Source organism: Raphanus sativus, chromosome 7, assembly GCF_000801105.2.
Source record: "Raphanus sativus cultivar WK10039 chromosome 7, ASM80110v3, whole genome shotgun sequence".
NCBI classification, from domain to species: Eukaryota; Viridiplantae; Streptophyta; class Magnoliopsida; order Brassicales; family Brassicaceae; genus Raphanus; species Raphanus sativus.
In genome coordinates this window covers 3,119,250-3,146,870 of record NC_079517.1, presented here as the reverse complement: position 1 = coordinate 3,146,870, position 27,621 = coordinate 3,119,250, and the positions used below count along the sequence as shown (strand labels likewise).

Here is a 27,621-nt window from a genome sequence, read left to right as displayed (position 1 = left end):
CCAATATTAATTTTCAACTAATTAAACAATTAATATTACCAGTTTTTATTATTTTCAGCACTTGCTTTTACTTTGTATGGTTTTTCTTTTATGATACTACTCTTGAACAAATGAATATTCAAATTTCTGTTGGTTAAAATGTTATTTTCCACACACGCACAAAAATCAAATAACGTTAGCGTGCTGTAGGTGAAGACGTTTCTATGTTTGATCATTTCAATTTCAACCACAAATAAGAAAACTATATATAATCTCATGATAGGTGACCGATACCGCGTACAATCTACAAACACATGAGAGCTTATTAACAACATGTGATGATGATGTTGTGCGCTTTCTATTGATTTTATCTTCAAAGCATGTGTATGTTGGCTAATTTCTATTGTTCAGACCAGCTACATATAGTTTCCCTATTAGACCAGCATCTATCAAGCACACACACTTTCCATTATTTGCGTTATATTTTTGTTTGTTTTATTATGCCAACACAAAATGATATGATAAGAGTATAATTAAGAATCAACCAAAGTAAAAGCTACAAATCAATGCTAAATTATAAGTACTAATGTTTCATCATACATGAGATTACAAATAGACCAGATTGCTCCTACAACATTTTTTTCTTCTTCTTTAGACTTGATGGTAAGGTACATCTGCGAGATAATCACCACGTCCCTGGTCCTTCGTTCCCAGCTGCTGGCTTCCGGTTCAAGTAACGTATTACTGCATCTTCCACCCTGCAACATTTCATATATTCAGAAACATATCATCAATTAATCAGTGGACTTCCTCCACTTTCACAACTCTAGTAGTGAGTATGCGACAATAAAACATAGTGAACACTGAACAGAGATAATGAGCTTACCAAGGTTGATTGAAGAAGTCTGCTCGACGTTCTTTCTCAGCATTTCGACTAGCTTCTCCCGCTACAACCTTCAGATCCTTGCTCTGAGATTCAATCAGTGCGTTTATGAACTCAACTGGCGACTGGCTGAACCCCAAGAAAAAAGCACGTCTCCTCCTATGCTCGTGGATTTTCCTTATGGCTGCACATATAGCTTCATCACAAGCCTCGATCTCTTTATTCTTCTCTGCGTTGGCCAACAGGTTGTTCAGATCCCTCTGAATCGGGAAAGGTACGTCCACCAGGACATCGTAACACGCTGATATGGCCGGGTTGTTTCCCGACAGCTTGATCTTGTGTTCCAAGTGAATCGGCGGTGGAGGTGACAAGTGATGAGATATCTTCTGAGAGACCACTGTGAACTTCACCTTCTCTTCCCCAAACACTTTGTGAAGTGCAGCGTCACAGTTGAAGAAAGAAGGGTCGTTTGGGTTCTGCAGTTTCCTCGCCTTGACGTAATGCCATATCGCAGAGATGATTCTTGGCCTTGTTTCAACCTCGATCCCGAGAACATCCATCAATGCAGTTGAAAGCTTGAACTTCTCAGGGACGTAGTTCATCTCCAACCGAATCGTAGCTGCAAACTCCTGATTCCCTTTCCTCTTTATCTCAAACCCTTCCTGAGGAGCAGGTGAACGAGCGCTCTCCCATGTGATCGCCGAGTTCTCAGGATACAGCCTCTGGTCCAGGTTAACTATCACCTTCTTGAAAAAGGTTGAGAACTTGGGATGAGATGGGTTTGCTTGCTGAACAAACCCTGGCTGGTCCGGATCCACCCCGTCTTCCAAGATCCTACCAACGATCTTGAGAGTCCACGTGGGCGGGTCAGCATTCGGGTTCCCAGGGATGGTGTTGTTCTGTTGATTCGCAAACGTGTTGAACACGTAGATCCTAAGCGTCTTCTGCGTGCAAGGAGGGTTCTTGAGAGCCTCCTGGATGTCAACTTTCTTCCTACTCAAAGCAGCATCGACTCTTGACTCAAACTCAAGAAGCTGCGTGTATAACGCAGACTCGGGCAAGATCGCCGCCACCCGCTCCTGCAGAGACTTCTCAGGAAGCTTCATTTTCTTCTTCCTCGCCGCGGGGGTTAACTCCATCGTCCTCATGGGGGAGATAGTGTTGTTGTTGCTGGCGGGGAAGCCAGAAGGAGGTCGCATCGAGGGTCTCTGCTGGAACCTCTTCATGTTCAAGCTACCAGGAGTCATGGAAGGGGAAGAAGACGAACCCAACACACCAATTCCCCCCTGGGAGGAGCCGCCGCCTTGTTGTCCTTGGTTCATCGACATCCCTGCTTGCATCTGAGCTTGGAACTGAGCTTGAGCTTTAGACTGGGCTTGAGCATGGGCCAAGGCCTGGGCCTGTGAGAACTGAAACTGAGCTGGGAAGTTAGGTGCCGCCATGTGAGACTGCTGAGTGAAGCCCTGGTTTCCAGGAACAGATGATGCAGAGGCCTGCATCCCAGGGTTGCCGAATGGTGAAGGCGCAGAAGAAGAGCCCTGAGGCTTCTGTGGATTGTTGTTGTTGTTATTACCCGACATCGGTTCCTGTAGAATTCAGAAGAAAGAAACACTATAGATTTAACCTAAAAATCTGGGTAGAAACCACATAAAGAGAACACCTTTCTCTAATGATTCAGAGTGCATCTTCGTTATTGATCAATCTATGAATGCAGAGGCGATAGATCGGCTACCTAAAGAAATCGGAGCCCTAAAATAAACCCTAGAGTTTTATAAAGGATGATGCACAGTTTTTAACGAGTAGGAATCATCCCCAGAGGCTACTAACCGAATAGATCGAGAGAGAAAGAGTGTGCGCCTTACAGAAGACGGAGTCTCGCAGTTCTCGTTCTTCGCCGGTGTTCCGCTGCTTCTCTCAGTCGATAAAGTAAACAAATTGGCTCATCGGAGCTATTTTATTTTATGATTGAGCGTGTTGTGTTGAGACCCGACCCGGCCCGTAATTGCAGAGCCCATAGCGACTATTGGAAGTTTTGAAGTACCAATTGGGCCATTGGCCCAACATGAATTCCACTAAAATATCTGTCAAAACATTTGTTTTATGGGTTTTTTCGGGAAAGTTTTTTTTTCTTTTTACGAATTTTGTAGTTTCGTCATGTGAAATTATGAACAGAGTTGTGCGCATTAATATCTGAAAATGAAAAGAAAAATTCTTCGGAATTCTTTTTGTTTTCTTGGGAGTTTCTAATTATTATTTTTAAAAGTATAGTATAATCTTATATGAATCTATCATATGTTTCTTAACATTAGTTTCTTTTGATAACCAAATTTAGGATAAAATAGGTAATGGTTGTTTTTAACAACAAAAATATTTTTTTGAAAGTTTGGTATGTATTCACATCATTTTTGGATTTGATTCTATCTGAAAACAGAAAAATATCATTACTACTTTGACACGTTTGGTCTTGAGCTTCATACCATGTTTTTTTTTTTTTGAAAAAAGGCTTTCAATTTAAATGCTAGAAAGATACATAGATAAGGTTTAAAAACCTTAGAATTCAAAGATAAACCAGCAAGCAATAAATTTAGAGTTAAGCAAAACAAAGAAGCAACATAGTAGAATGGAGGCAGCACTTAACAAATTTTTGTTGAGAACCTAGGGACGAGGACCTCGGCCTCTCTTTCCTTTCCCTGTAACAGTAAATCATTCCATCTCCTTGAGCCTTTGAGATAGTTTTATTGGTCTACCGCCTCGTGACCTTAGTGTTGATTCATCATCTACAAACGGGTCTCGAGGATATGTAGGGGAAGTATCAGGAGAGGCAAAAGTGAATGGTAATGGAGAATTTGAGAAGACAAGTTCCTTGGCTGGTGGGACACTTGATGGTTCATTGGCATCAGCACTATCTAAAGCCGCAAATAAATTGTCATGCACAAATGGTACCGAAGACAGAGATGTTGTTCATACCATCACAAATGCACAAATGCACAAATGCACAAATGGTTCATACCATGTTGTTAGACTAACTCATTCTGCTGTAGTAAAGTATGAGATAGGAAATGTCAAAAGAAATCTGGATTTAATAACTTGCTTTAGAAGCCAATAACTGTAAATTTATTACTTTGCCCGGGGAAAAACAATTAAAGAATATGGGCACAAGTACATATAACCTAATGATTTATGCTAAAATCAAACTTGTCGTTTGAAAAAGGTCGCAACTTTGTTATAGACAACGTCTTTGGCAGTAACACCCATGACAAAATCAGCATGAGCATACTCTTTCACAAACTGCACTTCGATCTTATCGACGTCATGAAACTTAAACTGGTCGATCAGAAACTTAACGTCGGTCACATCGGCAAGACAATCTAAACCACCGTAGCTGAAGAAAAGAGGAAGGTCGTGTGGGATTGCGGATATGTTGTAAGCAGGCGGTAACACTTGACCGTAATGTTTGATGTTGTAATCACTAGTCCCATAGTTGTACTTTCTCAACACCTTGTCTCTTACCGCTACAAGAAAATGAAATATTGGTTTTAACGGCACGTGCATCTAATGATTCAAGAATTACATGTTGGGAGACTTTGTTAAACTTACTTTGAGAAAGGTGGATCATGTTCTTGGTGGAAGTAGATTGAGGTTCATTCGCCAGGAATTGATCAACGGTTGATGCGTTAAGGCAACAATTCTTGCCTATATTTTTGTAATATAAAATACGTTACTGATATAGGAAGTTAATTTCATCCATTGTAATTATTGGTTGTTGCATTACCGGTAATAACAGCGACCAAATCATAGCAGTCGATCCCTGCTTGATGGCATATAATCTTTATGAAATTCCCTACTAGTCCACTGCCAAATTTGTTTTATTGTTTTACGTAAGAAAACAAAGTTAAACCTATCAAAAAAACAGAGTTAATAAAAAAAAATATGGTGAAGATCTACTACCTTTTGGGGTTAAACTCAGCCACTCCAATTATGGCGGTGGCCTGTTTTGTAAATATGACAAACGAGTTATTTTTCATAAAAATTGGCACACATCTTAATAAATATATTAAAAATAGAAGTAGACTGAGAAGGTAGAGACCTCGGCAAGGAAACTTCTGGCGGCGATGTCGCCTAGTACGGTGGTCATGTGGCTGAGATAAGCAATAGGACTCAGCATCGCAGCCGATCTCAACTTATCCACCAATCCCTTTTCCGAGAACGATGCAAATCCTATCAAAGTCCCCTGATGTATATTTTCATTTCATTATTATTTCAGATTTTTTATATTTTATAAAGAGTACAAACATAGAAAATATATGTTGATAACATTGGACCCACCAAAGAGTGTCCGAGGTAGTGAATCTTTTGGCCTGTTAGGCCGTGGATGTGGTCAAACATAGCAGGCAGATCGTAACTCACAAGCTCGTCCCACGTCCAGTTCCAAAAAGCCTACGTCGTACAACGAGCCAATCGGTTAATCTCGGTTTATTTACAAAACGTAATCAACTGATTAAGGAGTGGTTTATATAACCGGACCGGTTGATTAGGGCTGAGGTACTTGTGTCTCCTGCTGAATCTAGTCCCTCTTGTGTTCCCCATCCACACATCGAATCCTTGATCAGCCAAAATTAACGGTAGATTTTGATCCGCCGGATTAAACAGCCACGACATCCCATCCTGCACATATAATTTCATGATTTGATTTCTTTCCAGATCCTAATTCTTATTTGAACTTTACTAATCCTCAATGACTACTAGAGTCGACTTGGTTACTTATGTAACTTAAACAACGATTCTCACATAATAGAAAAGCATGTTTTCATTTGACTTTATTTTAATGACCTTTCTAGTAACGCTCAACTTATCACTTTATTTATTGGACACACATGATAAACACTCATGCTGTCTCTTGTTTTATTATGTTATTTTACCCACCACTAAGATGTGTAAGTATTTATTTTAGTTTTACTTCTAAGTTGAAACTGACACATAAAAGTGAGTGGAAACATTCCTTTCACACTCAAATTCTATATTTATATACAAACAAATACACAATGAAGTTGTATATATATCTACTCTGTGTATACATGCACAATGAAGTTGTATATATATCTACTCTGTGTATACATGCACATGCTCACTAGGCAAACACTAGAACTTCGAGTGCTACACGTTGGTATTGCCCCCACAATTTCGTATTAACATGTTTTTCCTCCTAAAATAAACGAATGCACATGGAAAATCGTTTTCTACATTTGTACTCTTGTGGAAATCGAGTATAAAGTTTCTACCTATACATTTTCCTCACTGTTTCTTTCTTACTTTGAAAGATAATTTCTTCTGTTTGGTGGGATACTTTCTAAAAAAAATTCCTCTTCGAAGTATATACTTGCAAATTTGAATATAAAACAAATTTGAAACGTATCGCAATTGATTATTGCACATAAATAGATAATGAAATGCGAAAGGGTAGAGAAGAGTTAAACTTACGACAAGAATCCCATGCTGTATTAGGACAGGCTGTCTCTTGGACATATCTCCGGCGCCGGCTCGTCCTTCCGGTATCCTTTGCATATTCAATATGTATCCATCTTGAGTCACCACCTTCGAGATTAAACCATCAAAACCACTCAGGAGTTTATATGCATATATGCTTATATTAATCGTCATTAACAGAAATATATTACAGAAAAGTATATCATACATCATGTTCCTCGCACTTGTAACCATATATACGGACAGAAGAAGCGCATATGCCCCCAGCAGCAGTCCTCTGCGGTGGCTTCCCGGAAAGCCGGTTGAAGGGTCCACGAGCTTCAAGGGGATTAATGGAAAGAGCGAAGAAGATTAAGGCTGAAACGATTGACCCGGATGGAACCATAACCGAACGGCTATTGAGATAAGGGGTGTGTCGTCTCGTTGTAGAAATTAAAGAGAAATGTTCCTTTATATAGGGAAGGGATGACGAATAGGATAATGGGAAATGAGTTATTTTAAAAGAAAGAAAAGGCTCACGTTAATTATGGATATCACAAAATGGCATGTTGGACTAGCTCGTCTGAGTTTTATAATATTACCATATCCCCAAGAATAGTTTAAAAGAAAAATCAAAGAGTAAAGTTAAAGATTCATAGAATTGAAACATTGATACATTTTATAGAAGAAAACACTTAGTCGCATGAAAAAATAGTCGACAACACATTATATTTTACTGTATGATTTAATTCTTTGTCAACTATGTATAAATGATATTAACAAATAAAAATTTAAAAAGAGAACATCTTCCTGATAAGAAAACTAATCCTGATAAGAAAACTAATCCTAAAATCTATAGATACAAAAATCTAACAAGGAAGTACATCTTGTTGACTAGCTATCATTTATCCAAAGTTCATGATAGTAAGAAAAGCTATCTAAATATTTCTTTTTGTTTAATACCAAATATACGCGTATTTGTAATATTCGTTGTGTTTTCTTTTTTCGTGAGATGTGAAAAAGGAAAGAGATAGGAAACCAAAAAGCCCTTTCAAAAAAAAAAAAGAGATAGGGGACGAAAGAAGAAACTGCTAGAGGCCATAGGAGATGGTGTAGGGACGGATAAGTAGAGTGTGACTTCAGCTTCCGTAACTTGTTTTCTTCTTAAACTCAAGAAAACAAATTCTATTTCTTCATCTGTTTGCTTCCATTTCACACCGTACGCACAGTGTAAGGTGTCAGAAGGACTCAGGAATACATTAAAAATAGAAAAACCTCGAGACATGTTTTTGATTTAGATAATATAAAAAACGATGTGGGGTTCCAAATAATTTATAGACCAAGTCTTGGTTTCATATTTGGTGTCCACATTTCAACACCTATCATCCCTTCTCCCTAGGCACTCGCCACTATACTCAGATATACCAAAAGAATCGGCCACATTTCTCGCCTGGTGGTGTATACGTAAGTATATGAATATCATGTGCACTTCCAGATCTAGTTTGACTGTATAATCTCGCTACATCCAGATCCTATTTTACTGCATGTAACAATACCATTATAAACATTATGTATGTACCCCATTTGGTTTGTATTTTGACCTGAACATATTATTTGTAACGAATTTAACGAAAAAGGCTTTTTACCTATAAATGAGCTCATTCCTAGACTAATCATGTAAATAACCAATGTTAACCTAAAACGATAAATAGCCATCCTAGAGGTGAGCACAAGGCGATTACTTATTTTTTTAAGGTATACTTAGATATTTGATTTGTCTTAAACGAATGATGATTTTTTTATTTGTATTTGACTTGTTAAAAAAGAGTATTTGTTATCACAAGTATTTGTCTAAAAATATGTCATTTGAAAGTTATTTGTCTTGTTCGAACACTTGCTATTTATAAGTATTTATGAATTATTTTTAAATATTTCCGAGTTTCTAAATTTTACTTGGTAAATAATATTCTATCAGAAAAGATTATGAAAATTTATTTTGTTTATTCGACTTGGTAAAAACACAAGTTACTTCAAATAAAATATTTACATCTAATATAAAAAAAGAAGAATGAACAAAATACATATATTTTGATATAAAGTATTGTTTACTTCTTACAACAAAAAAATATATGTTTAAGGTTTTGATTTTTATGGTGTAGTTACCATTTTGTAGTCGTACAACAACTAATGAGTAATATTAAGGCAAATTGTTAATTTTTTTTTACATTTGTTTTTTGTCTGGTACTTGCAAGTAGTAAAATAATATTTACTTTGATAACGACGAGTACTTAGAAAAATAGTGACATATACGGATCAAAGCAACGAGTAGAAGTAAGCAGAGAGTATCTGTCCCGAAGCCATCCTATTCGGACAACGTAAATAACGAAAAGGTGAAAAAATGTGGGCTATATGTACTTAAGAGTAGCCCAATACTAAGACTATAAATGGGCCTACCTTTGTAAAAGCAGAAGCAACTAATCGGTTCGACCCAATTGCAATAGGTGTTTTATCTAATCTATTAATTTAGGAATTATCTACTATTTGAAGTTCTCATTTAAATTTTGGACTCTTTCATAATTGTTACTAGAATATATCATGCCTCTTATACAATGCAACCTACCAACTTAAATTAAACCAAATCTTAACCAACATAGATTAGTTAAACCTAACCAGTAACACTTTTATAATATTTTTGGTTAATCTCTTAATATAATTAGATCATATAAAACTGAACCACTCTTAAATCAACGAGTTTCATATCATTCCAGACATAAGAGAAAAAATATCCGACTCATTTACAACGTAAGCATACAAAGACCGTGTATGCTTATGCTCATTGATCTTCCAAAACCAAATAATTGTGGCATAGACCAACATAGGCTCATATTCGTATCACTAACTTTACTTCCATATATTTACTCTTTGCCTACATCATATCACAACATACACAGTTATGCATGAACATGATTTTTTTTTGTTCAAACAACTAAATAATGGTGGCATATGGTCAGTAGATTTTTTAAATATGTTTTTTATATATTACATTTTACGAGACTATGTGTATAAGTTTTTTTTTTGAAAAAGGGCATAACTATGTGTATAAGTTAAAAGGTAAAAGGTGTGACAAGGCAAATTATTATACTAAAAATAAAAAAGATTAAATACAAACTAATAACAAGTACAACACAAATTATAACACTATTAAATTCTATATATATTTAATAAAATATTATATATATGTCTAATATGTATATATATATAAATGTTACACAATATATATAATATTATATACACATATTATATATACCATATATTATTAATTGAAATTTGACAAATCAATTTCCGCCCTTTAGGGCGGGTCCTAATCTAGTTTTTCTTAAATATGGACGTTTGTGTAAACATCTGTGACATCTATACCCCAAGAAATGTATGTATATGATGATGGTTTCTAAAGTTACAAGCTAATCCATATATTAGAAACCTTAAGATGCTACCTTGTATATTAAGAACAAACTTATAAAACTTTACATTTTTTAAAGACCGAAAATAGATTTTTTAATCAAATATTAGCACTCCGGATTCATGGGGACGTGTCAGATTTGCGTTCAGCGTCTGCAGCAGACTGCATTTGAGCTGCATATTGTAAGTTCCATAGAACATCTTCAAAAGAAGGCCTTGCGGAAGGTTCAAGCAAAACGCATTTATTAGCGATTGATACCGCAATCGCTAAGGACTCTTGAGAGCTAGTTGTTAGCACCGTTGGACTCACTGTTTTCTGTCGACCGTCTTGGCTCTCAAATGACGTCTGCAACAAACGTAGCATAGGGGCAACAGCTATCAACTAACTACGTTTCAACCAAATAAAAAGAAATTGAAGTTTTGTTTTCTCTTTGTTACCATTTCGTTTAGAAGAAAGGCTTCTCCCTTTGCAGTGGGCAATGGTCCTATGAGAGATTCCAGAAGTATGAATCCAAAGTTGTACACATCATCTTCTCTTTTAGCCATTTTCCTGCATTATATTCCTTAGTTTAAAAGGCCAAGGAGTTTACGCTACAAAAGGGGATAAAGAACACATACTTTGACTTGTTGTGGGGTTCTAACTTTGTCTGCAAAATGTACAAGCAGAAAAAAAAACAGAGTCCTGACTTTGTATCAAAGAAGAGAATAAAGAATGAAGATAAACAGAGAAAGAGGAAATGGAGCAAACCTCAAGCTTTTCATTCTCTTCAATGATGGCAGAGACTCCATAGTCACTGAGCTTCGCAATCTTGTGTTCGTCAAGCAAGATGTTGTTAGTCTTCAGCTGATTGTTGAAGGAGCCAGGCATTACACCAGTATGAAGAAAATGAACTGCCTTTGCCATCTCAATCAGAATTGCTAACCGGTCTGGCCACGTTAGGATCTTCTCCGAGCAAGATTCTACAAACATTCTAACAACATTGAGTTTCAAAGTACATTGATCTAATGTAACTTTAAGTGTACTACATATGTCAATCTGACCTGATAGATGTGCACGATAGGTCCCGTTTGGCATATACTCGTATACAAGGTAGAGTACGGTCGCTGCAGGATCATGATCTCTGCTGGTTTGAGTGCAATGGCCCAAGAAGCTAAGGAGATGAGGATGGTTGAGCTTAGACATCCAATCTAAGTGGCCTCTGATACTCTGGCTACAGAATTTTCTTGATAAAACCAGACATCTTACAGTTATAAAACTTCCATTTTCCAGTGTTCCTCTGTATAGCTGCAAAGAATTAAAAAAAAAAACAGAGTAAATCAATTGAGTGAGGCTACAAGAATCAATCTTGTGGTAGTTAGATGAAACACTACCTTTCCAAGGGAGCCTTCACCTAAGAAACGTGATGAATGGAAACCGTCTGTGGCTTCCTTTAACTCTTCAAAAGAAAATGAGCGGCATGAAGGCACACCTTGTGCAGCTAGCTTCACCGTTTGAGAGATTAACCCTGCAAGAACGTTGTTACAAGTATATTAAACTCCTGCTAGCAGGGCAGGGGGAGAGGAAAGGTCTTGAGTCAGTGTTATGTTGTTACTCACTTGCACTAGCAAGAACTTCAGAGGAGAGACTGGTGTGTGAATTATCTATCAGAACCTTAAGCCGAGTTTGCGGCACTGACTTTCCTCTTGACCAACAACAAGAACAACAACATGAGCGCTTTGCACATAACAGGACTAGTCCGAATCCAAACAGCACAAGAACTAGAACAGCTCCACTAATCATCACAGCAACTAAAGTCCCAAGTTTTCTTCCTTGTAAATGTTTTCTCTCTTCACATAAGAACTCTTGATGCTGATCATGACTGCTATTCACGGACAAGCAGTTCCCACCGAGCTTAACAACTCGCTCGCCGGAAGAGCCTGCCAAGCAACGGGGAGGAGTCCCAATCAATTTGTTATTCGACAAATCCACAAAACCGAGTTTCCCTCCACATGTCAGATTGAGTGGTAACTTCCCGCCGAGCTTGTTAGATGCCAAGTCCAAGTAACTAATGCTTGGCAAGGAGAACAAGAACCGAGGTGGAGTTCCAGTGAGATGATTGAACGACAAGTCAAGATGCTGAAGCTGAGACAAACCGCCAAAATGTCCGGGAATTTCGCCGGAGAAGGAGTTCTTGCTCAGCAGAACGGTAACCAATCTCTTAGGCAGCACAGGTAGTTCAGAATCCAAATGGTTCTCTCTTAGATCCAGCATATGCAGATGTTCCAACTTGCTGAGAAGATCAGGTAATTTACCAGAGATCTCATTGTGTGATAGAGCAAGATTCGTTAGTCTTCCAATTCTGCAAACCGAAACAGGAAACGGTCCGTTGAACCGGTTGTTCTTCAAACTAAGGACAGTGAGGTTGGTCAGAGAATCCAACGTGTCAGGAACACTGCCGTTGAAGTAGTTTCCATCAAGCATCAGACTTTGAAGCTTAACCAATCTGGAAATATCAGGAGGGACAGAACCAAACAGATAATTTGAACTCAAATCCAAGGACTCGAGTGAATACAACCGATGAATCTTCCCTGGGAGCTCACCAAAGATACCTAGAGACACTAAGCTAAGGACCCTCAAGCTTGTAAGCCTTGTCAATGTGGTAGCAAAGGAATCAATCAAGAAAGCTCCAGACAGAGTGTGGTTTGGTAGTGAAAATCCATCAAACATACCGAATGGTTTTGAAAGCTTGTCCCCCATGACTTTAAGCTCCGTGATAGAGTTGCCTTCACAGGAAATGCTCATATGAGGAGTTGAAGAGATTAGACATAAGTCTCCGTAGTAACTTCCCCAAGATTCCAAAGCTTTGGGGAATTCTAGATGTTTCCTGAGCTGATACAGGTCTTGGGTCTGAGAGTTTTGAAGTTGGTGGGTGCTTTGTAAGAACAAGAGCCATGAAAGAAAGAGCAAAGGCGAGCCCTTTGAATGAACCATGATAAATTAACAGAAAGGAAAACAGAGGAGGAAAGTGAAAGAGACCAATATAAGGTGTCTTTTTGCTTTAGAATTTGAAAACTCACACACAATGTTTGAAGAACTTAACTTAGAGAGGAACGGCTAGTCAGCTCAAGTCAAAGAAACGAAAACACAGCTCGTGATCCTAGACGCTCCTCTCGAGAAAACTCCAAGGAAACGAGTTTATAATCAAATCTCTGGAACAAGTCAAGAAAATAAAAAAAGCAGTAGAAGAAGAAAGTGAGGGCAAATGCAGAAATAGTGGATGAGAAGGGGTGTTTGTGTGTGTTTGTCGTATTAACACATAGACGAGAAAGGAGGTGGGGAAGCTAGGTAAGAAGGTGATAAGAACATTAAAGACAAAGAGGTGACCAGCATTAATGGTGGCTTCTGTACTTTTATTAGCCGAGAAGACTTAACAAAAGAAGAGATTTCAAAGAATCTTCTTCTTCCCTTTAAGAAGGGAACAGTGAATTAAGAATGTGGGTCACCAGAAACAATCATAAAGCTAAGAAATGTGCACTCAATTTGATGGAAGTTTGTTCCTTTTAATGTGAAATATGTCTTTAGAATAACAGTAATAAACAATGTTAACTTGAAACAGAGAAGCACAAAAAAATTGGAAAATTTGAATTTAAATTTGGTAAAGATAAATTATGTACAAATGCAGTTTGGGACAATGGTTGACTCATAAAAGATGCCGTTAACACATGTCTCGCTCTTCTTCTTATATCTTCGTTTAAAAATTTAAAGCATTGGTTTATGTGTGTGATTAGATCACATGTCTTGTTAATTCACCAAACTGCCCTTCTACAATACCAAATAGAGATAATGTCTATGACGAAAACGAAGCTTTTGCTCTACGGAACATTGTTCGGTAGAAGTGGCTTTCGATGCAGGGCAGATATGGCAATAAATAATATCATTCTAACCTTAAAATATTATATCCACTAAGATAATTTTCACCAACCATCTTGACCACAAATCCACACTGTTATTAGATTGTAGCATGTTTATTTTTGGGACAAATGTTCTATAGACTTCTAGCTTTAAGGGCTAAGTATGTCTTTTACTCGCAGCAAAGGTAGTGATATGCTTTGTTGAAGGTCAAGGGAGAAAAAAAACAAACTACAATGGTTAAAGCCCACATTAGTGGGCCTAAAATGCAGGTCCCACAGGTCTGTTCTAGTACTCTCAGGACCCCATCATATTAATAAGCAACTTTCTTTGGTCTTAAAAAATAAAATAAAGTTTCTCCTTAAGCTGTGTTCTTCACTTATGTTTAATACTAATAACAATTTGGTAATTCAAAGTGACAACTATGAATCAGTGGATGCATTATTGTGAATGACTCGCTATCGTTTATCTCTGGTTAATACTTAATACCTATACTCTTCTTTTAGCAAGGAACAAAAAATACGAGAACATGCTTTAATATCAATGCTGCTTTAACTCTTCTTTTAGCAAGGAACAAAAAATACGAGAACATGCTTTAATATCAATGCTGCTTTAATTAGTATCAACTGAGACTTAACAAATGTAAACTTGGGTTTAAGACAGAGGACGCTTTATAGGAGGAAGATACGACAAAACAGAAGACTCCAGGGAATGGGAATGGGCAGAGCATGTGAGACTAAGAGACCTGGACATTAAGATACTAACAACTAGCATTAGGACAACCTTTTCGGGGACCATTTTATGCTTTTGGTTATGCACAAGGAACAAACATCAACATCCCCTTCTCACCAAAAACCAAACAAGTTTCTCTCCAACTTATCTAGAGAATAGAAATGATATCTCCAAGACAAGGCAAGATCAGCAATTTTTTTTCTTTTTTTAGGATTCTTCAATCCTAAACATTCTCAGTATATAATGTTCAAGACAAGTGATGCAACTAGGAAACGGATATTGATCGTAGTTAGCCTATGAGAATCTGGATTTTGCTGAGTTTGTTGGTTAATCCCACGGCTTATTGCATTTTACAAGTTTACAAACTTAAAAGGGACTAAAACTGACGAACCTCGACAATGTTTATAAGCTGTCCTCTGGTTTATTGTCATTCGAGCAAGACTCCAAGTATGAGATTACGAGATCAGCTGCTTTGCAACCTGATGCTATTGATTTTCCAACAGAGAGCCCGCCTCGATGATTACCTGTTCATTTTGATCCGTTAACGACAGAAAAAAAAAATAACTGCAGTTAATCGTCTCAAGTCAAAGCCATACGTGGATACTAGACCTCATCATCATGGTTCATGAATTTAATGCTCTCATTTTTACGAGACTGAAACTTTGATGGAAGTTACCTGCGTAGAAGAACCCGGGTAGATCTTTTTCCATCTTGTCTATTGCTTCCATGACTGAGTCATAGCTTCTGTCATACAGTGGAAATGCTTTGTTCCAATATATATGGCTGCAATTAACATATATTGTTGATCTATAAGGGACAATCTCATCTTTCGTACACTAAAATGATTAAATGTAAAAAAAATTCCGAACTCCACATACTTGACAAACACGGGTTCACCTTCAACCCCCAACAGTCGCTGAAGGTCAGAAGTCACAACTTGTTTTAATTCATCTCTGCAAAGATGGAGCATAAAAAGAATAGTTAGCTGGCATCAGGAGAAGTAACAAACAAGAAAAATGGTAAATGCCTCAATACTTCGCAGCTTTCAAATGATATAGTATCACATTCTTAGTGCCTAACATAACATGGTTGACGTTTGTGTTTTAAAATATCAGAATTCTCTTACGTGGAAGCTTTGGCTAGTTCCTGGTTCCTACTCCCACCAATAAAAGTTGTGTATAGATGAAGGTCACTAGGGCAGCGATCTGGAAACATCATTGAGGAAAAGAGAGTACCTGTGTATAGAGAAGTGTGAAGTGCTGATAATTATAGTAAGAGAAATATAGGGCTATTTGTTTTGAGTTATGTCCTAGAACACCATCAAGTTACCTAGAGTTTTGAAACCATGTTTTTGCTCCTTAGATGGAATAAGTACCCCAAAACCTTCGAGGGGTCTCTTTACTTTCTCCTTTGTGAATGTGGTGATTATAACCGAGAGGGGCATATAATTAATCTGAGCAATGACCAAGATCAACATCGTGATTAATTTAACTGTGCATATTTCTCATCGTAATATTTTGAGTAGAAAATCAAAGGGCAACACGAAAGGATGGACAAAATATAGATTTAGACCTAAGACTCTCACACATTTCTGAAAGTTGGACAAGACATGATTACCTCAGGGAGAAAGTTTAGCTTGAAGGGTTGTCCTCCTTTCATAACATTCATCTCCTTCACATTGCACAGAGGAGCCTATGGAACATAAATATCTTGTCAGTAGATGGGGTCTGTTATTTTCATCTCACATCCGACAAAACGCCACTAACCGTCATAACTACAGCATCATAGTGGAGGTTTTGTCTCTGCGTCTCATTATTTGAGACACAAGATAGTGACCAGTTTTCCTGTCTTGGACCAGCATTGTAAGACAAAGAGAGAACCTTGGAGTCCAAATTGAGCTCATCCCTCGAGAGATCTTTACACAACATATCAGGAAGAATCTGCAATCTCACGAAGTGGAACGATACCAACGATAAGTGGTACAAGACAAGAAGAACATCAGTACTACAGCGGGAAATGTTTGTTCTCGTGATCTAGCTATCGGTGAGAAATCATCACCTGCATTCCCCCCTTAAAAGAAAATGACCCACGCGAGCCCTTCTTTGTGCCAGGGGAACTCTTTGTTCTGCCTTTAGCAGCAAACTTTGTTCTGATTGCACCGACTAAAATAGAGCCAAAACTGAAGAAAAAAAAGTAAAATTATTTAGAGAAAAAACCGAAGAACAATAAAAGACCTAATCGCCATTAAATCATCATAGAGGATTACAGAAACAAGTAAATCTCAAGGCATTCTCACAATAAGGAAGCTACAGTTTTTTTCCTAGTAAAATTTTCTGCCAGTCATATTACATATCGAGATTTGATATTTATCAAGAATAAAATGATACAAGCAAAGGACCATAACTCTAGCAGCAGAAAAGAAAAAGGCTTGGGAGTATTCTTCAAGTGACTGAATATAGCACAGTTAGATGAAATAGGTACCTTTTCTCTATATTCCACAGATCTGGAAAAGAATGCTTCATCTGATCATTAGAGCGTAAGGAGGAACACAAAAGTGAGGAATATAAAATGATAGTCTTTTGAAACAATGACATCAAGTTAAGTGCAAAGTCGCTCACTGAGAGGGATTCAGGGTCCGCAGCACTTGTTCCAGCCACAAAAGGGTCAATGAGATAGTCCACAACCTTACAAATCAGATACATAAAATATGAGACATCAAAGAACATCATAGTGATCTGAAATTGATAAAGATAATCCACAACTGGTGCACGTGCAGGGTGAGATAAGAATGTTTCAGTCCAAACCTAAGGCTAGGTAGTAACAAACCTCTTGTCCAAAGTGGCGTTGAAAGAACCCGCTTACACTACAGCAGAGAAATTGGGAGGTGAAAACTCAAGATAACAGCTTATATCATTGAGATTGCTGATGGTTTGGGTGGGAAAAATATACTCACCTTTCCACTACGGATGCGTCTGATACTTTTGAGGACGAGTCGTGTTTCTTCCATAAAAATGGTTCAAACAAGATTTGAAACTGCAAGCAAGGGCTAATTCGTTTAGGGATCTTTGAGATTCTGAATAAAAGCACTTTGGTTGAAGAGAGCTTATAGTCTCTGGTAGTAGTTAGTCCACATAAATTACCAGGGGACTTCTATCTGGAAAAAAATGTACCTTGGATTGGGTAGAGAGCACACTACTTGTGACCAGCGCTATGGGATTAGTGGGTATCTAACATGTAAACAGACAACATTCCAGCATCATAAATCAGACAAGAACACCTTACTATATGAAGAAGTATCAAATCCATAAGAGTAAGGAGGAAACAAGTAGGGCTTTTACCATCACAGGTAACCCATTCCGCACAATGTACCGTTTCTTCTGTGAAATTGGCTGAAACAATCGAAAAGAGTGGTGCTCTAAGAAGAGTTGAGAGAGATTTCATGTCTGTCAATGAATGAGCAATCAAAAACGACCATGGTAAGTGTACTCACAAATTGCTGTTTCTCACGAAGCCCAAGATCATCTAGCAAACTCCCAACTTCTGGCTCAGCCTCAGTCTGCAAAAATGCAACAGATTGATTATTCATCTAACCATTGAGGAAGTACAGATGTGTGTGAATTGAACTTAAAAAAAATCAAGAAAACTACTACCATAGTGTTAGCTCCTTCATCCCAAATCAAGCCATTATGCACAACACTTCTCAGCTTCCCACCTACTCTTCCATCAGCTTCAAACACAGTCACATTCAAACCCTTCGATTTCAACTTGTACGCCGCCGCAAGTCCACTTGGAAAAAAAAAACATTCAAAAGGCATTGAACAATCGATTTCAAATCGAAAATTGACAACAAACAAAGTACATAGAGATGAAATACAATGCGGAAGAAGATGATGAGCTCTGCGAGCAATTACCTTACACCCGCACCTACGACTGCAACTCTTTTTCCAGAAACTGCTTCAAAGCGCGCACACACACAAATCATCAACAGTTCAAAATTATCAAAGCAAAACCTGAAAATTCTATTAAAAAAACAAAAAAAAGGAGCTAGAGATAGAAGTTTTCTTACGTTTATCATGATCGGCTACTGCGTTGGACGCCATTGATATCTGCAAATGCAATTCAGCGTCAAAATTGTCTGACCTGACTGACCAGTTGATGAGGAAAGCAGGAAGGAGATAAAAATAAATAAATTAATTAAACTACCTGCTCCTGAAACGACAACAAAAGATGCCGTTCTCATTTCTCAGGCCTATTAGTCCACTATCGTCTTCAGTCATATACTACTAACGGGCCTTGGTTTATGTCTCTTCGCGCCTAAAACAGATTCTCTCTTTATTATACAACAACCATTTTTTTTTTTGACATTCATACATAAATAATCCATAGTTTAAATATTAAAAATTATTATTCAACCACGATCTTATCTTAATTTCTGTTCTCGACCAAGAAAGCTTTTCGTTATTTATAAAGCAGATTTATATTTTATTTTAATGGGGGATTACTGATTAGGGAATCTAAAAGAGTGTTAAACTTGATGGTAGTTATCGTGGTAGTTAATTTAATCGATGGAATGAAAAGCACTTTCCTGATCAAGATCATTATTGGTTTTTATTCTGAGAAAAAAAATAAAAGTATGCAACAGAACTACCAATAATCGCTTTTTAGATTAGAGCATACCAACATTGAATATTATTAACTCAACACATAAGCTCAAAAGTAAAAGATATCTTAAACAATAGATTTTGCTGAGATTACGAGAACATTATGTGGCCCATTTGTACAATGGAAAACTCGAAACTTAAACTTGATAGATTGAGGATTGTCGCATGAGTGAAGGAAAATGATAACTCATGTTTTTTTGAAGGTTAAATTAGATCATTAACTAGGTATTATATTTGCTTGCGCCATGGAACTTTAAGACTAAAACAAACTAGTTAAATATTTAATCTCTGCCGCCAAATACGAATTTGAAATATTTTGATAACACGTATAACATAATCGTGTGCGACTGTCTTCTATTATCCTTTTCAAATTTTCAAAGTTGAAAAAGTTGCAAAGTCATAAGATGTTTAGTGCAAGTTGTTTTACTTTTGCTACTTGTTCATTTTCCATTGACACTGTTTGCTTACTCTTTCTTAGCGACATATATTAAGAAGAAACATGTTAGGATTTGAATTTTGTATATGCTTGATGTCTTACTATTATACGTTTTCTTTGACCTAATTGTTAATATTTCTTGACGTCAAAGAAAGAAAAAGTTACTATGTTGTTCATAATTTTGTTATGCTGGCAGAAAAAAAAAGAAAAAAAATTGTTATGAAAGTCGAGCTGCAATCAATGAATCTGATCAACAGAATTTTTTTTTTCTCCAAGTGTGATTAACATATTTAGGCAGGGAAATTAGAAGCGGTGGTGATCCATGCTTTGTCCCAGTTAAGAGTTTTTGGGAAATGATTCGAAACGCGTAATTTTCGAACTTTTGTTGGGCCCATAACTTTTTATGTGGGCCGAGTCGGTGAGCATTCGATTCATTTCATTTTTGTTAGTCTCTTAATACTTTATCATGTATAATTTAGTTTAATCTCTTGCTAGTATTTTCTTTTATCACGTATGTATAGGTGGTTTACTATCGTGATAAAATCACATAGAAGTAGAACTTTACCAGGGATGTTTTCGGTTTGATACAGCAACGATACTAAGAACCAAAGTTTTTTAATGGTCTGGTTTTTTATTTACCACTTGACTTTGTTTTTAGATAGAGATGACATGTTTTGTGAAAAAAAGAACTCCAATATTTTACATGATTTATATAATACCGTACTTGTTAAGTCGAATCAATCAAACATGTAATTTTCATGTTGCGATCTGGATCACGAGATCTTTGTGCGACATGAATGTCCACACTAAGATCCGAGGGATCACGTTCCTTTAGTCAACTCATTTTCACTTAAGGGTCCTTCATTTAAACCATATATATAATAAATGATATGGTTGAGCTCATGCTCATGACACACAAGAAATCAATAGAGCAAAGGTACACTGTACACCGTACACGTTATTGATTTTTGATGTAGCATGTTTTCTGTTCCTCGCGTTTGATCTAGAATAACAAACTACTAGATTTTGACCCGCGCTTCGAAAGCGCGGATATTATTTTTCACTTTTATGAAATATATTATTTGTTTGTAATTATTGAATTTATTTATTTTAATAAAATTTTCTTTATAATAATTTCGACACATAGAGTGTCTCTAATAAACTATATATTTCTCTAGTTTTGTTTTATTCGCTCTTCAATCAATATATTTATTTGGCTTGTTGTTAAAATAAATGATTATAGACTTTGATCTCTGCACCTCCGCGGATGTATATTTTAAAAAATATGATGATATTTGTTTTTCATGTAATTATAAGGGTTTGGCAAAATGAATCCGAGGAACAGAACTGATACCAATCAGTAAATATAGTACCAAACCTGAACATAAATTGATTAAATATTCGAATTATTCAAAACTGTTAGTTAGAGAACCGAATCGGATCCGAACCGAAGTATTCGTGTACCTGAATTTATCTAAAAATAGATTTATATATTTATATATTAATTATTTTTATATTTAACGTATATAAAACATCAAGAATGATACCTTTAAATTGGTTTAAAATACTTAAAAATATATATAAATAGTCAAAAACAAATATCTGAAATAGTTAAAGTATATTCAAATCACCAAAAATACTTAAAATAATTATTGATTTCGTATCCAAATTTTTAAATCAAACCAATTGATATGTTAAGCTTAGGTATTCTGACATATGTTACTTAAATTTATAGGTAACATATTACTTTATTTATAGATTTTGAGAAATTTTAAATATATAGTGATTTAAAACTTTAAAAATAATTTAAATATGTTATTCAAACCCAAACCAAACCCGTAAAGATCCGAATCAAACTCAAACAAAAATTTAGAAACATCCTAATAGGACTGAAATCTTTGACCTCGAAAACTCGAAACGCAAACTGATCAGAATCAAACCCGTATGGATGTCTGAAAACCCATCCTTAGTCATTATTATATATCGTATAATTTCATCATATAATTAATCGTATTTTATATGTACCATTATATAACTAATCATATAATTAATAGTATTTAATATGTATCATCATATAAATAATTACATATATTATATTTTAAAATTTTAATATGAAATATAAAAACCATAATTTGAGTTGGTATTTCAAATTGGGCTTTGTATTGTATTTTTCTTATATATATTGACAATGTTCTTTTATAATGGACTTAATAACTTAAGCCCATTACTTTTTCTATTTAATACTACTATCTTTGTTTCCAAACAATTTTTTTTTTAAAAGACTACAATCCATGTTTCCAAACACACCAATTTTTTTTAATACTCTTATCCAAGTATCCAAACACACCGAATTTGTACTTCAGCTTTAATAAGATAGACTAGAATTTGACCCGCTCGACCGAGCGGGTATCAATTTTCATTTTTTCCTTTGTTTATATTAAATATTATACATGGTTTGTAATGTGTGTACTAATATCATATATTTAAAAATAACAATGTGCTTAATTATATCGAATATTTTTTTGTATATATTCTAAAGTAAATTATATGACCAATATTTATTGGACATCATATAAACAAATCAAACATTTGTATAATTAGATTTATGTATAAAATATCTAAAAAATAAATTTCTAAATTAAAAGTAATAAAAATATAAATATGAGTTAGTATGGTATTAAAAATTGATACATTAGTTATAACATTTGTAAAAAAATAAAAATATAGACAATTTATTCCATAGAATATTCAATTTGTATAGTTGTATCAATAATTTTCAAAATAGAGAAGGTGTATGCACTGTGAAAATATTTTAAATCACGTTAGCAAAATTTCCAAAAGTATAGATTTTTTTGAAAATTTTAATTAGTTAAAATAGCTAGGAATGTAATCTAAATTTGTAATAAGTATTTATCTGTATAAGTGATTATATATTTTAAAAATTTACCCGATTAAATAATTGTTTATATGACATTTTTAAATATAATAATTTATAATTTATATTGAGTAATTTTATTTTGTTTTATAACCCATCAATTGTATAATTCATACTTTTAGAATATGACCCAATATATCCGTACAAATGTATTTTTTATGGATCAAAATTTATGATAATGTATAATAAATTTTTGTATATATTATTTAAAATATATGGTGTTATATATTTTATATTTTCAACATTTATCATACTGAACTTACATTGTGGTATTATTTATATGAAAAATATATGTGACATAATATTTTTATATATTATATAAATGATTATTTTAATGTGACTTTTATTTTTAGTTATTACTAATAAATAATAAAAATATAATTACATGTTTAAAAATAATAATGTTTGTTAAATATTTAAAGCTATGTTTATTAATTATTTCCAAACACACACACATATATAAGAAAATAGGAAAAAAACAATGAATAATATAAGTTAGGTTTATTAGTTATTGTTGCCAATTTTTTTTATTTCGAATTCGATTTTAGAAATATATTAATTAAACAGAAAAAATAAAAAAATCATAAAAAGTAATCCACATTAAATAGAATTTGGTTTTGGAAATACATTAATTAAACCAAAAAAGACAAAGAATTTTTAGGAAACACACATTAAATAACTGAAAAATACAAACATTAATATAGTAAGATTAATTAAATGCTCAGTGGCATATCATTGTAAATAATACTAAAAACGAAGGGATATTTTTAAAGTGTACTTCTGTTTTAATAGAATAGATAAGTTCTATATTTTCTTCGTTACTAGTCATGCAGTACACAGTGTAATAAAATAAACCATGCTACAATTTTTCGTCAGGTGATTTTTTTTCGTTTTGTGATATTTTGAGCTACAATTAGATGGGGCCTGCATTAATTTAACCAAAATAGTCATATCTACATAGACGTATTCCACGAGCGAGTTGTTAATGGTTGATGAGGAGTCAATCTCATGACGAGTCACATCTGTGCCGTACGTGCGATTAACTAAGGTATGGTCATATTACAGATACCACATCCCATGTATATATCTCCACCGACTTCTCCAATACTCTCTGTACCACACTTTGATTTTCGTGTATCATCCAAAGATCTCACTTACATCACTTTCACTATGTCTCTCCTTCCATTTAATTCTGATCGCCCACTGTTTTTTTATTACTATGATCTGTATTCTACTCTATTCACGTCGTCCACGACAAAAGAGATAGAGAGTTATGACTGTGAAGATATGTGCCGGTTTATAAACCCTCACTATTTGTTATTTTGGTATGACCCATCATCAATTCACTGCGATGCACCTAACATAAGCCGGAAACACATGGCCAGCATACCTCAATTTGCTATATCCCAAGAATATAAAATACAAGAAACATACTCTGAGAGATGGAGCTGGATTAATTGAGAAAGGAACGTTGAAGAAATGTAGCTCTAGGAGTGAACAAAAGAGAATGGATTCTTTTTTTTTTTGAAAGAATTTTAAATTTTATTCATCTCAAAAAAAAACTTCTGTACAGACAAGCTGCTATGTTTTTTATAAGAAAATTAAAACAGACTCAAACTTTTCCTATTTCCTCTCAAACCAAATCACCATTGCCCTATCATACTTTGCTTCATTCTTTTTCCTCAAAGAAGTCACTATGTTTCTCACCAGCTTCTCAAGTCTAGCAATCATACAAGCGGCTGGTTGTTCTTTCTCCCCCACCCTTCTCGCATTCCTCTCAAGCCATAATGCATAAATCACTGCTTGGAAACTATATCTCAGCAGCATAGTCTGTATCTTCTCTCGCAGCCCATGGATTATAGTCTGCAAAACTCGATCCCAACCATAGCTTCCTTCCTCACTCATCAACTTCCCCACAGTCGCTTTCCAAACTTCTTTAGAGTAAGAACAATCAAAAAATAAGTGATTCCTTGATTCCATCTCCTCTTTACATAACCAACAAGTAGTAACTGCAAGCGGGTTCCATTTAAGAATTCTATCTCCTGTCGCCAATCTATTTCGAATCGCAATCCAAGTAAGAAAGGCAAACCTCGGAGTAGATTCTGGAAACCAAACAGCTTTACTCCATTGGACTTCAGGCGCCTTGACTCTTATAAGATTCCAAATTTGTGAAGTAACAAAACTCGGCTTGAAATCCCCATTTTCATTCTTCCATAAGCATACATCCTCCATCAAATTCATACCCCGACATCTTAGCTCCATAACCTCCTGCTCAATCTGTCGAAATACTGGAACTCGATGCAGTCTGCTTCTATATATCTGCACCGCCTTCTCCACTGTAGTGTTAAGCGGTATACCCAGCGCTATGCAACCTCCCTCCCCAGTTAGATCAATTAGCTTACCCAAAGGACACCAATTGTCTAACCAGAAAGACGTTGTAGCACCACTATTTACCTCCATCTGAATAAACTGATAAGCCAAATCTCTAAGCTTTAACAGTTTCTTCCACATCCAAGAGCCCAAAGTACTACTCTCCTTTATACTCCAAAAAGATCCCTTCCTTATAAGATACCTCCATATCCATTGCACCCAAAGCGATTTTTTCACTGACAACAACCTCCAAATGAGCTTTAGACAAGAAACATTATTTGCCTCCAATAGATTTCTTAAGCCTAAGCCCCCTTCTACCTTCGGCTTGCATACATCTCTCCATGCAACTTTAGCTTTATGTGTTGATAGGATTGGACCAGACCAAAGAAAAGCCGCACATATACTGTTTATCTCTTGAATACACGAGTTTGGCAAGCAGTAAGCAGACATCCAGAAGTTTATGATGCTGTACAAGACTGATCCAACAAGTTGAAGCCTTCCTGCAAAGGTGAGATGTCTAGCTGTCCAAGTCGAGATACGGGCTCTGATTCGAGACAGCAGGGGACTGTAATCCTGAGCATTCATCTTCTTAGTTAGTAGAGGGAGACCCAAATATCTTACTGGTAAAGAGCCAGCTTCGAAAGGGAACTGATCCAAGATAGCAACACTGTCTACCTCTTTGACTCCAGCTAGGTAAAGAGTAGACTTCTCTAGGCTTATACTGAGACCCGACATTTTTGCAAAGTGTTTAAAAACCTCTAGAATGCCTTCAATAGACTTCCTCTTCCCATCTGAGAATACAAGGACATCATTCGAAAAGCAAATATGCGTCAGACTCAGCTCTTTACAATACGGATGATACCCAATTCTGTCCTCAGTCGCAGCTCTGTTTAGCAATTTCGATAGAACCTGCATGCATATCACAAAGAGGTACGGTGATAGAGCACAACCCTGACGAAGCCCTCTTTTGCTATTGAAGTACCCTGCTAGTTCCCCATTGATCTGAATCGAGAAAGAAGCCAGCTCTATACATTTCTTGATCCATAAAATAAATCTTTCTGGGAAGTTCAAAGCCGCCAAAACTGTTAGGAGGAAAGACCACTGAACTGAATCAAACGCTTTAGAAATGTCAATCTTTATTGCACATCTTTCTGATACTGACTCCTTGTGGTAACTCTTCACCAGCTCAGAAGCAAGTAAGACATTTTCCATTAGTAACATGTCTTTAACGAAAGCTGATTGATTCAGAGATATAAACATGGGAAGCAACTTCTTCATACGATTTGCAAGTACCTTCGAGATTACCTTATATATCACATTACAACATGATATAGGACAATAATCTTTCATGGTAGTTGCTTCAGTCGACTTCGGGATGAGAGCTAGAATGGTTGAGTTAATGCCTTTGGGGAGGAAGCCTTTATCAAAGAAAGATTTAACTGCAGTGACAAAGTCTTCTCCCGTGATGGACCATGTAGCTTTGAAGAATTCCGTAGTATATCCATCAGGCCCAGGTGATTTGTCTGCAGCCATCAGGAATAAAACCTTCTTCACTTCTTCACTGCTCACTTCTCCACACAACATACTTCTATCTTCCTTCGAACACTCATAGTTGAGGAGGTTCTTCAAATCTTCTAGACTCACCCCTTCAAATTCTGCAGGAGACTGAGTCAAAAAGTTCTGAAAATGGTTCACTGCTTCTTGTTTGATATCCTCTTGAGTATCCGCAATAGTACCATCTGATCTCTTGATCTCCCTGATGGAATTTCTGACTTCTCTAACCTTCGCTGCCCTGTGGAAATTTTTATTGTTTCCATCCCCAACCTCAAGCCAGTGAACCTTAGCTCTTTGACTAATCACCTTTTCCTCAATGCTAGATAACATAGACCATCTATCATAAGCAGCAGACTCAGCTTCCATACTTCTCTGACTAGGCTCCTCCAAAGTCTTCATTTGAGCTAAACATAGTGTTTTGTAAGCTTCACTTGTCTTCTTAAAAATGTCTCCAAACTTCTCCTTGCTTAACCTCCTCAAATGTGGCTTAAGAGACTTTAGTTTCTTTGAGAGCCTGTATAGAGCTGAGGTCGAGTTGAAAAGAGGCACTGTCTCAGACCAATACTCTTCCACCAGCCTATGTAACTCATGCATATCCACTAAAGCGTTTACAAATTTGAAAGGTTTTCTCGGTTTCATTGCTTCCGCCTTAAAAACCATTCTACAACGCTGATGATCCGAGCAACCTCCCGCTTCAAACACACTATAAGACTGAGGAAAAGAGTTTATCCATGCTTCATTCATCATCACTCTATCCAACTTCTTACATATAACTCCATTATCCCTTTTGTTGCACCAGGTAAAACGTGGCTCTTGATAAGCCATATCCAAAAGAGAACAGTACGCAGCTGTGTCTTGAATCTCTTCCTCCTCAATGTTAGCGTTAGTAGATCTAAGTTTTTTGAACTCTTGGCCGCTCATTTCAGCCGCTTCATCAACATCACTACAGACGAACTCACCACACATCTTCGTCGGAGTACCATTATGATCATCGACTGTAGAAGCAAGCATGGTCGGACTTACAACATGACTATCTGAATTCGAGCCATTGTTATTATCACTGGTCATAGAGTGTCCTTGGTGCTCACTGAACAAATAAATGAATATTCGTATTGATAAGTTTATCAACAAAATAAATGAATATTCGTATTGATAAGTTTATCAACAAAATGAACAATTTTTTAAAAAAACATGAACTATTTCATAACAGTCTTATCTAACTTTCCCTTAATACCACCGTCCAATATTTTATGACTTATT

At 36.0% G+C, this 27,621-nt stretch overlaps 4 protein-coding genes across 7 annotated transcripts; all 4 read right to left on the bottom strand.

Annotated features, from left to right (window-relative positions):
- Positions 1-493: 493 nt before the first annotated feature.
- Positions 494-2,869, bottom strand: LOC108817106 (SWI/SNF complex component SNF12 homolog). 2 transcript variants are annotated; one of them, XM_018589709.2, is made up of 3 exons: positions 2,725-2,869; positions 866-2,448; positions 494-737 (listed from the first exon to the last, which is right to left on the bottom strand). In XM_018589709.2, exons 2-3 carry the CDS (start codon positions 2,440-2,442, stop codon positions 665-667), a joined length of 1,650 nt encoding a protein of 549 aa, XP_018445211.1. In that variant the 5' UTR covers positions 2,443-2,448; positions 2,725-2,869; the 3' UTR covers positions 494-664. The 2 variants fall into 2 exon arrangements, with proteins under 2 accessions (XP_018445211.1, XP_018445210.1); XM_018589708.2 differs by having other exon boundaries at positions 2,690-2,843.
- Positions 2,870-3,922: 1,053 nt separating this feature from the next.
- LOC108815148 (triacylglycerol lipase 2) lies at positions 3,923-6,866 on the bottom strand (the record flags this gene model as incomplete). The annotated part of the gene is made up of 9 exons (XM_018587800.2): positions 3,923-4,374; positions 4,460-4,555; positions 4,635-4,714; positions 4,811-4,851; positions 4,950-5,093; positions 5,189-5,299; positions 5,387-5,527; positions 6,341-6,454; positions 6,555-6,866. Coding segments are annotated over 9 exons (1,362 nt in total), but the record flags the coding sequence as incomplete, so codon positions are not given.
- Positions 6,867-9,740: 2,874 nt separating this feature from the next.
- On the bottom strand, positions 9,741-13,732 carry LOC108817103 (probable inactive leucine-rich repeat receptor-like protein kinase At3g03770). 2 transcript variants are annotated; one of them, XM_018589706.2, is made up of 7 exons: positions 11,381-13,732; positions 11,156-11,289; positions 10,826-11,069; positions 10,533-10,744; positions 10,403-10,431; positions 10,223-10,334; positions 9,741-10,130 (listed from the first exon to the last, which is right to left on the bottom strand). In XM_018589706.2, the coding sequence occupies exons 1-7, from the start codon at positions 12,753-12,755 to the stop codon at positions 9,906-9,908; spliced, it is 2,331 nt and encodes a 776-aa protein (XP_018445208.1). In that variant the 5' UTR covers positions 12,756-13,732; the 3' UTR covers positions 9,741-9,905. The 2 variants fall into 2 exon arrangements, with proteins under 2 accessions (XP_018445208.1, XP_056846540.1); XM_056990560.1 differs by having other exon boundaries at positions 10,533-11,069.
- Positions 13,733-14,280: 548 nt separating this feature from the next.
- On the bottom strand, positions 14,281-18,572 carry LOC108837278 (protoporphyrinogen oxidase 2, chloroplastic/mitochondrial). 2 transcript variants are annotated; one of them, XM_056990562.1, is made up of 19 exons: positions 18,472-18,572; positions 18,317-18,356; positions 18,056-18,191; positions 17,896-17,961; positions 17,744-17,794; positions 17,576-17,632; positions 17,359-17,438; positions 17,232-17,268; positions 17,024-17,089; positions 16,887-16,927; positions 16,464-16,584; positions 16,172-16,345; positions 16,023-16,097; positions 15,735-15,858; positions 15,532-15,640; positions 15,284-15,358; positions 15,082-15,188; positions 14,797-14,929; positions 14,281-14,418 (listed from the first exon to the last, which is right to left on the bottom strand). In XM_056990562.1, the coding sequence occupies exons 1-18, from the start codon at positions 18,503-18,505 to the stop codon at positions 14,808-14,810; spliced, it is 1,515 nt and encodes a 504-aa protein (XP_056846542.1). In that variant the 5' UTR covers positions 18,506-18,572; the 3' UTR covers positions 14,281-14,418; positions 14,797-14,807. The 2 variants fall into 2 exon arrangements, with proteins under 2 accessions (XP_056846542.1, XP_056846541.1); XM_056990561.1 differs by lacking the exon at positions 14,281-14,418 and having other exon boundaries at positions 14,590-14,929.
- Between the last annotated feature and the right edge of the window lie 9,049 nt (positions 18,573-27,621).

What these genes read in the sequence shown, in the direction of transcription:
- LOC108817106 (XM_018589709.2), bottom strand. Translation starts at nt 2,442, where the DNA reads ATGTCGGGTAATAACAACAACAACAATCCACAGAAGCCTCAGGGCTCT. An exon ending in GACTTCTTCAATCAACCTTG is followed by an intron (nt 738 to 865) that starts GTAAGCTCATTA and finishes GAAATGTTGCAG; the next exon opens with GGTGGAAGATGCAGTAATAC.
- LOC108817103 (XM_056990560.1), bottom strand. Translation starts at nt 12,755, where the DNA reads ATGGTTCATTCAAAGGGCTCGCCTTTGCTCTTTCTTTCATGGCTCTTG. An exon ending in GTGAAGGCTCCCTTGGAAAG is followed by an intron (nt 11,070 to 11,155) that starts GTAGTGTTTCAT and finishes AATTCTTTGCAG; the next exon opens with CTATACAGAGGAACACTGGA. An exon ending in CCTTTCTTCTAAACGAAATG is followed by an intron (nt 10,131 to 10,222) that starts GTAACAAAGAGA and finishes CGTTTGTTGCAG; the next exon opens with ACGTCATTTGAGAGCCAAGA.
- LOC108837278 (XM_056990562.1), bottom strand. Translation starts at nt 18,505, where the DNA reads ATGGCGTCCAACGCAGTAGCCGATCATGATAAAC. An exon ending in GACGCATCCGTAGTGGAAAG is followed by an intron (nt 17,269 to 17,358) that starts GTGAGTATATTT and finishes TCTCTGCTGTAG; the next exon opens with TGTAAGCGGGTTCTTTCAAC. An exon ending in AGCTAAACTTTCTCCCTGAG is followed by an intron (nt 15,859 to 16,022) that starts GTAATCATGTCT and finishes GTCATTGCTCAG; the next exon opens with ATTAATTATATGCCCCTCTC.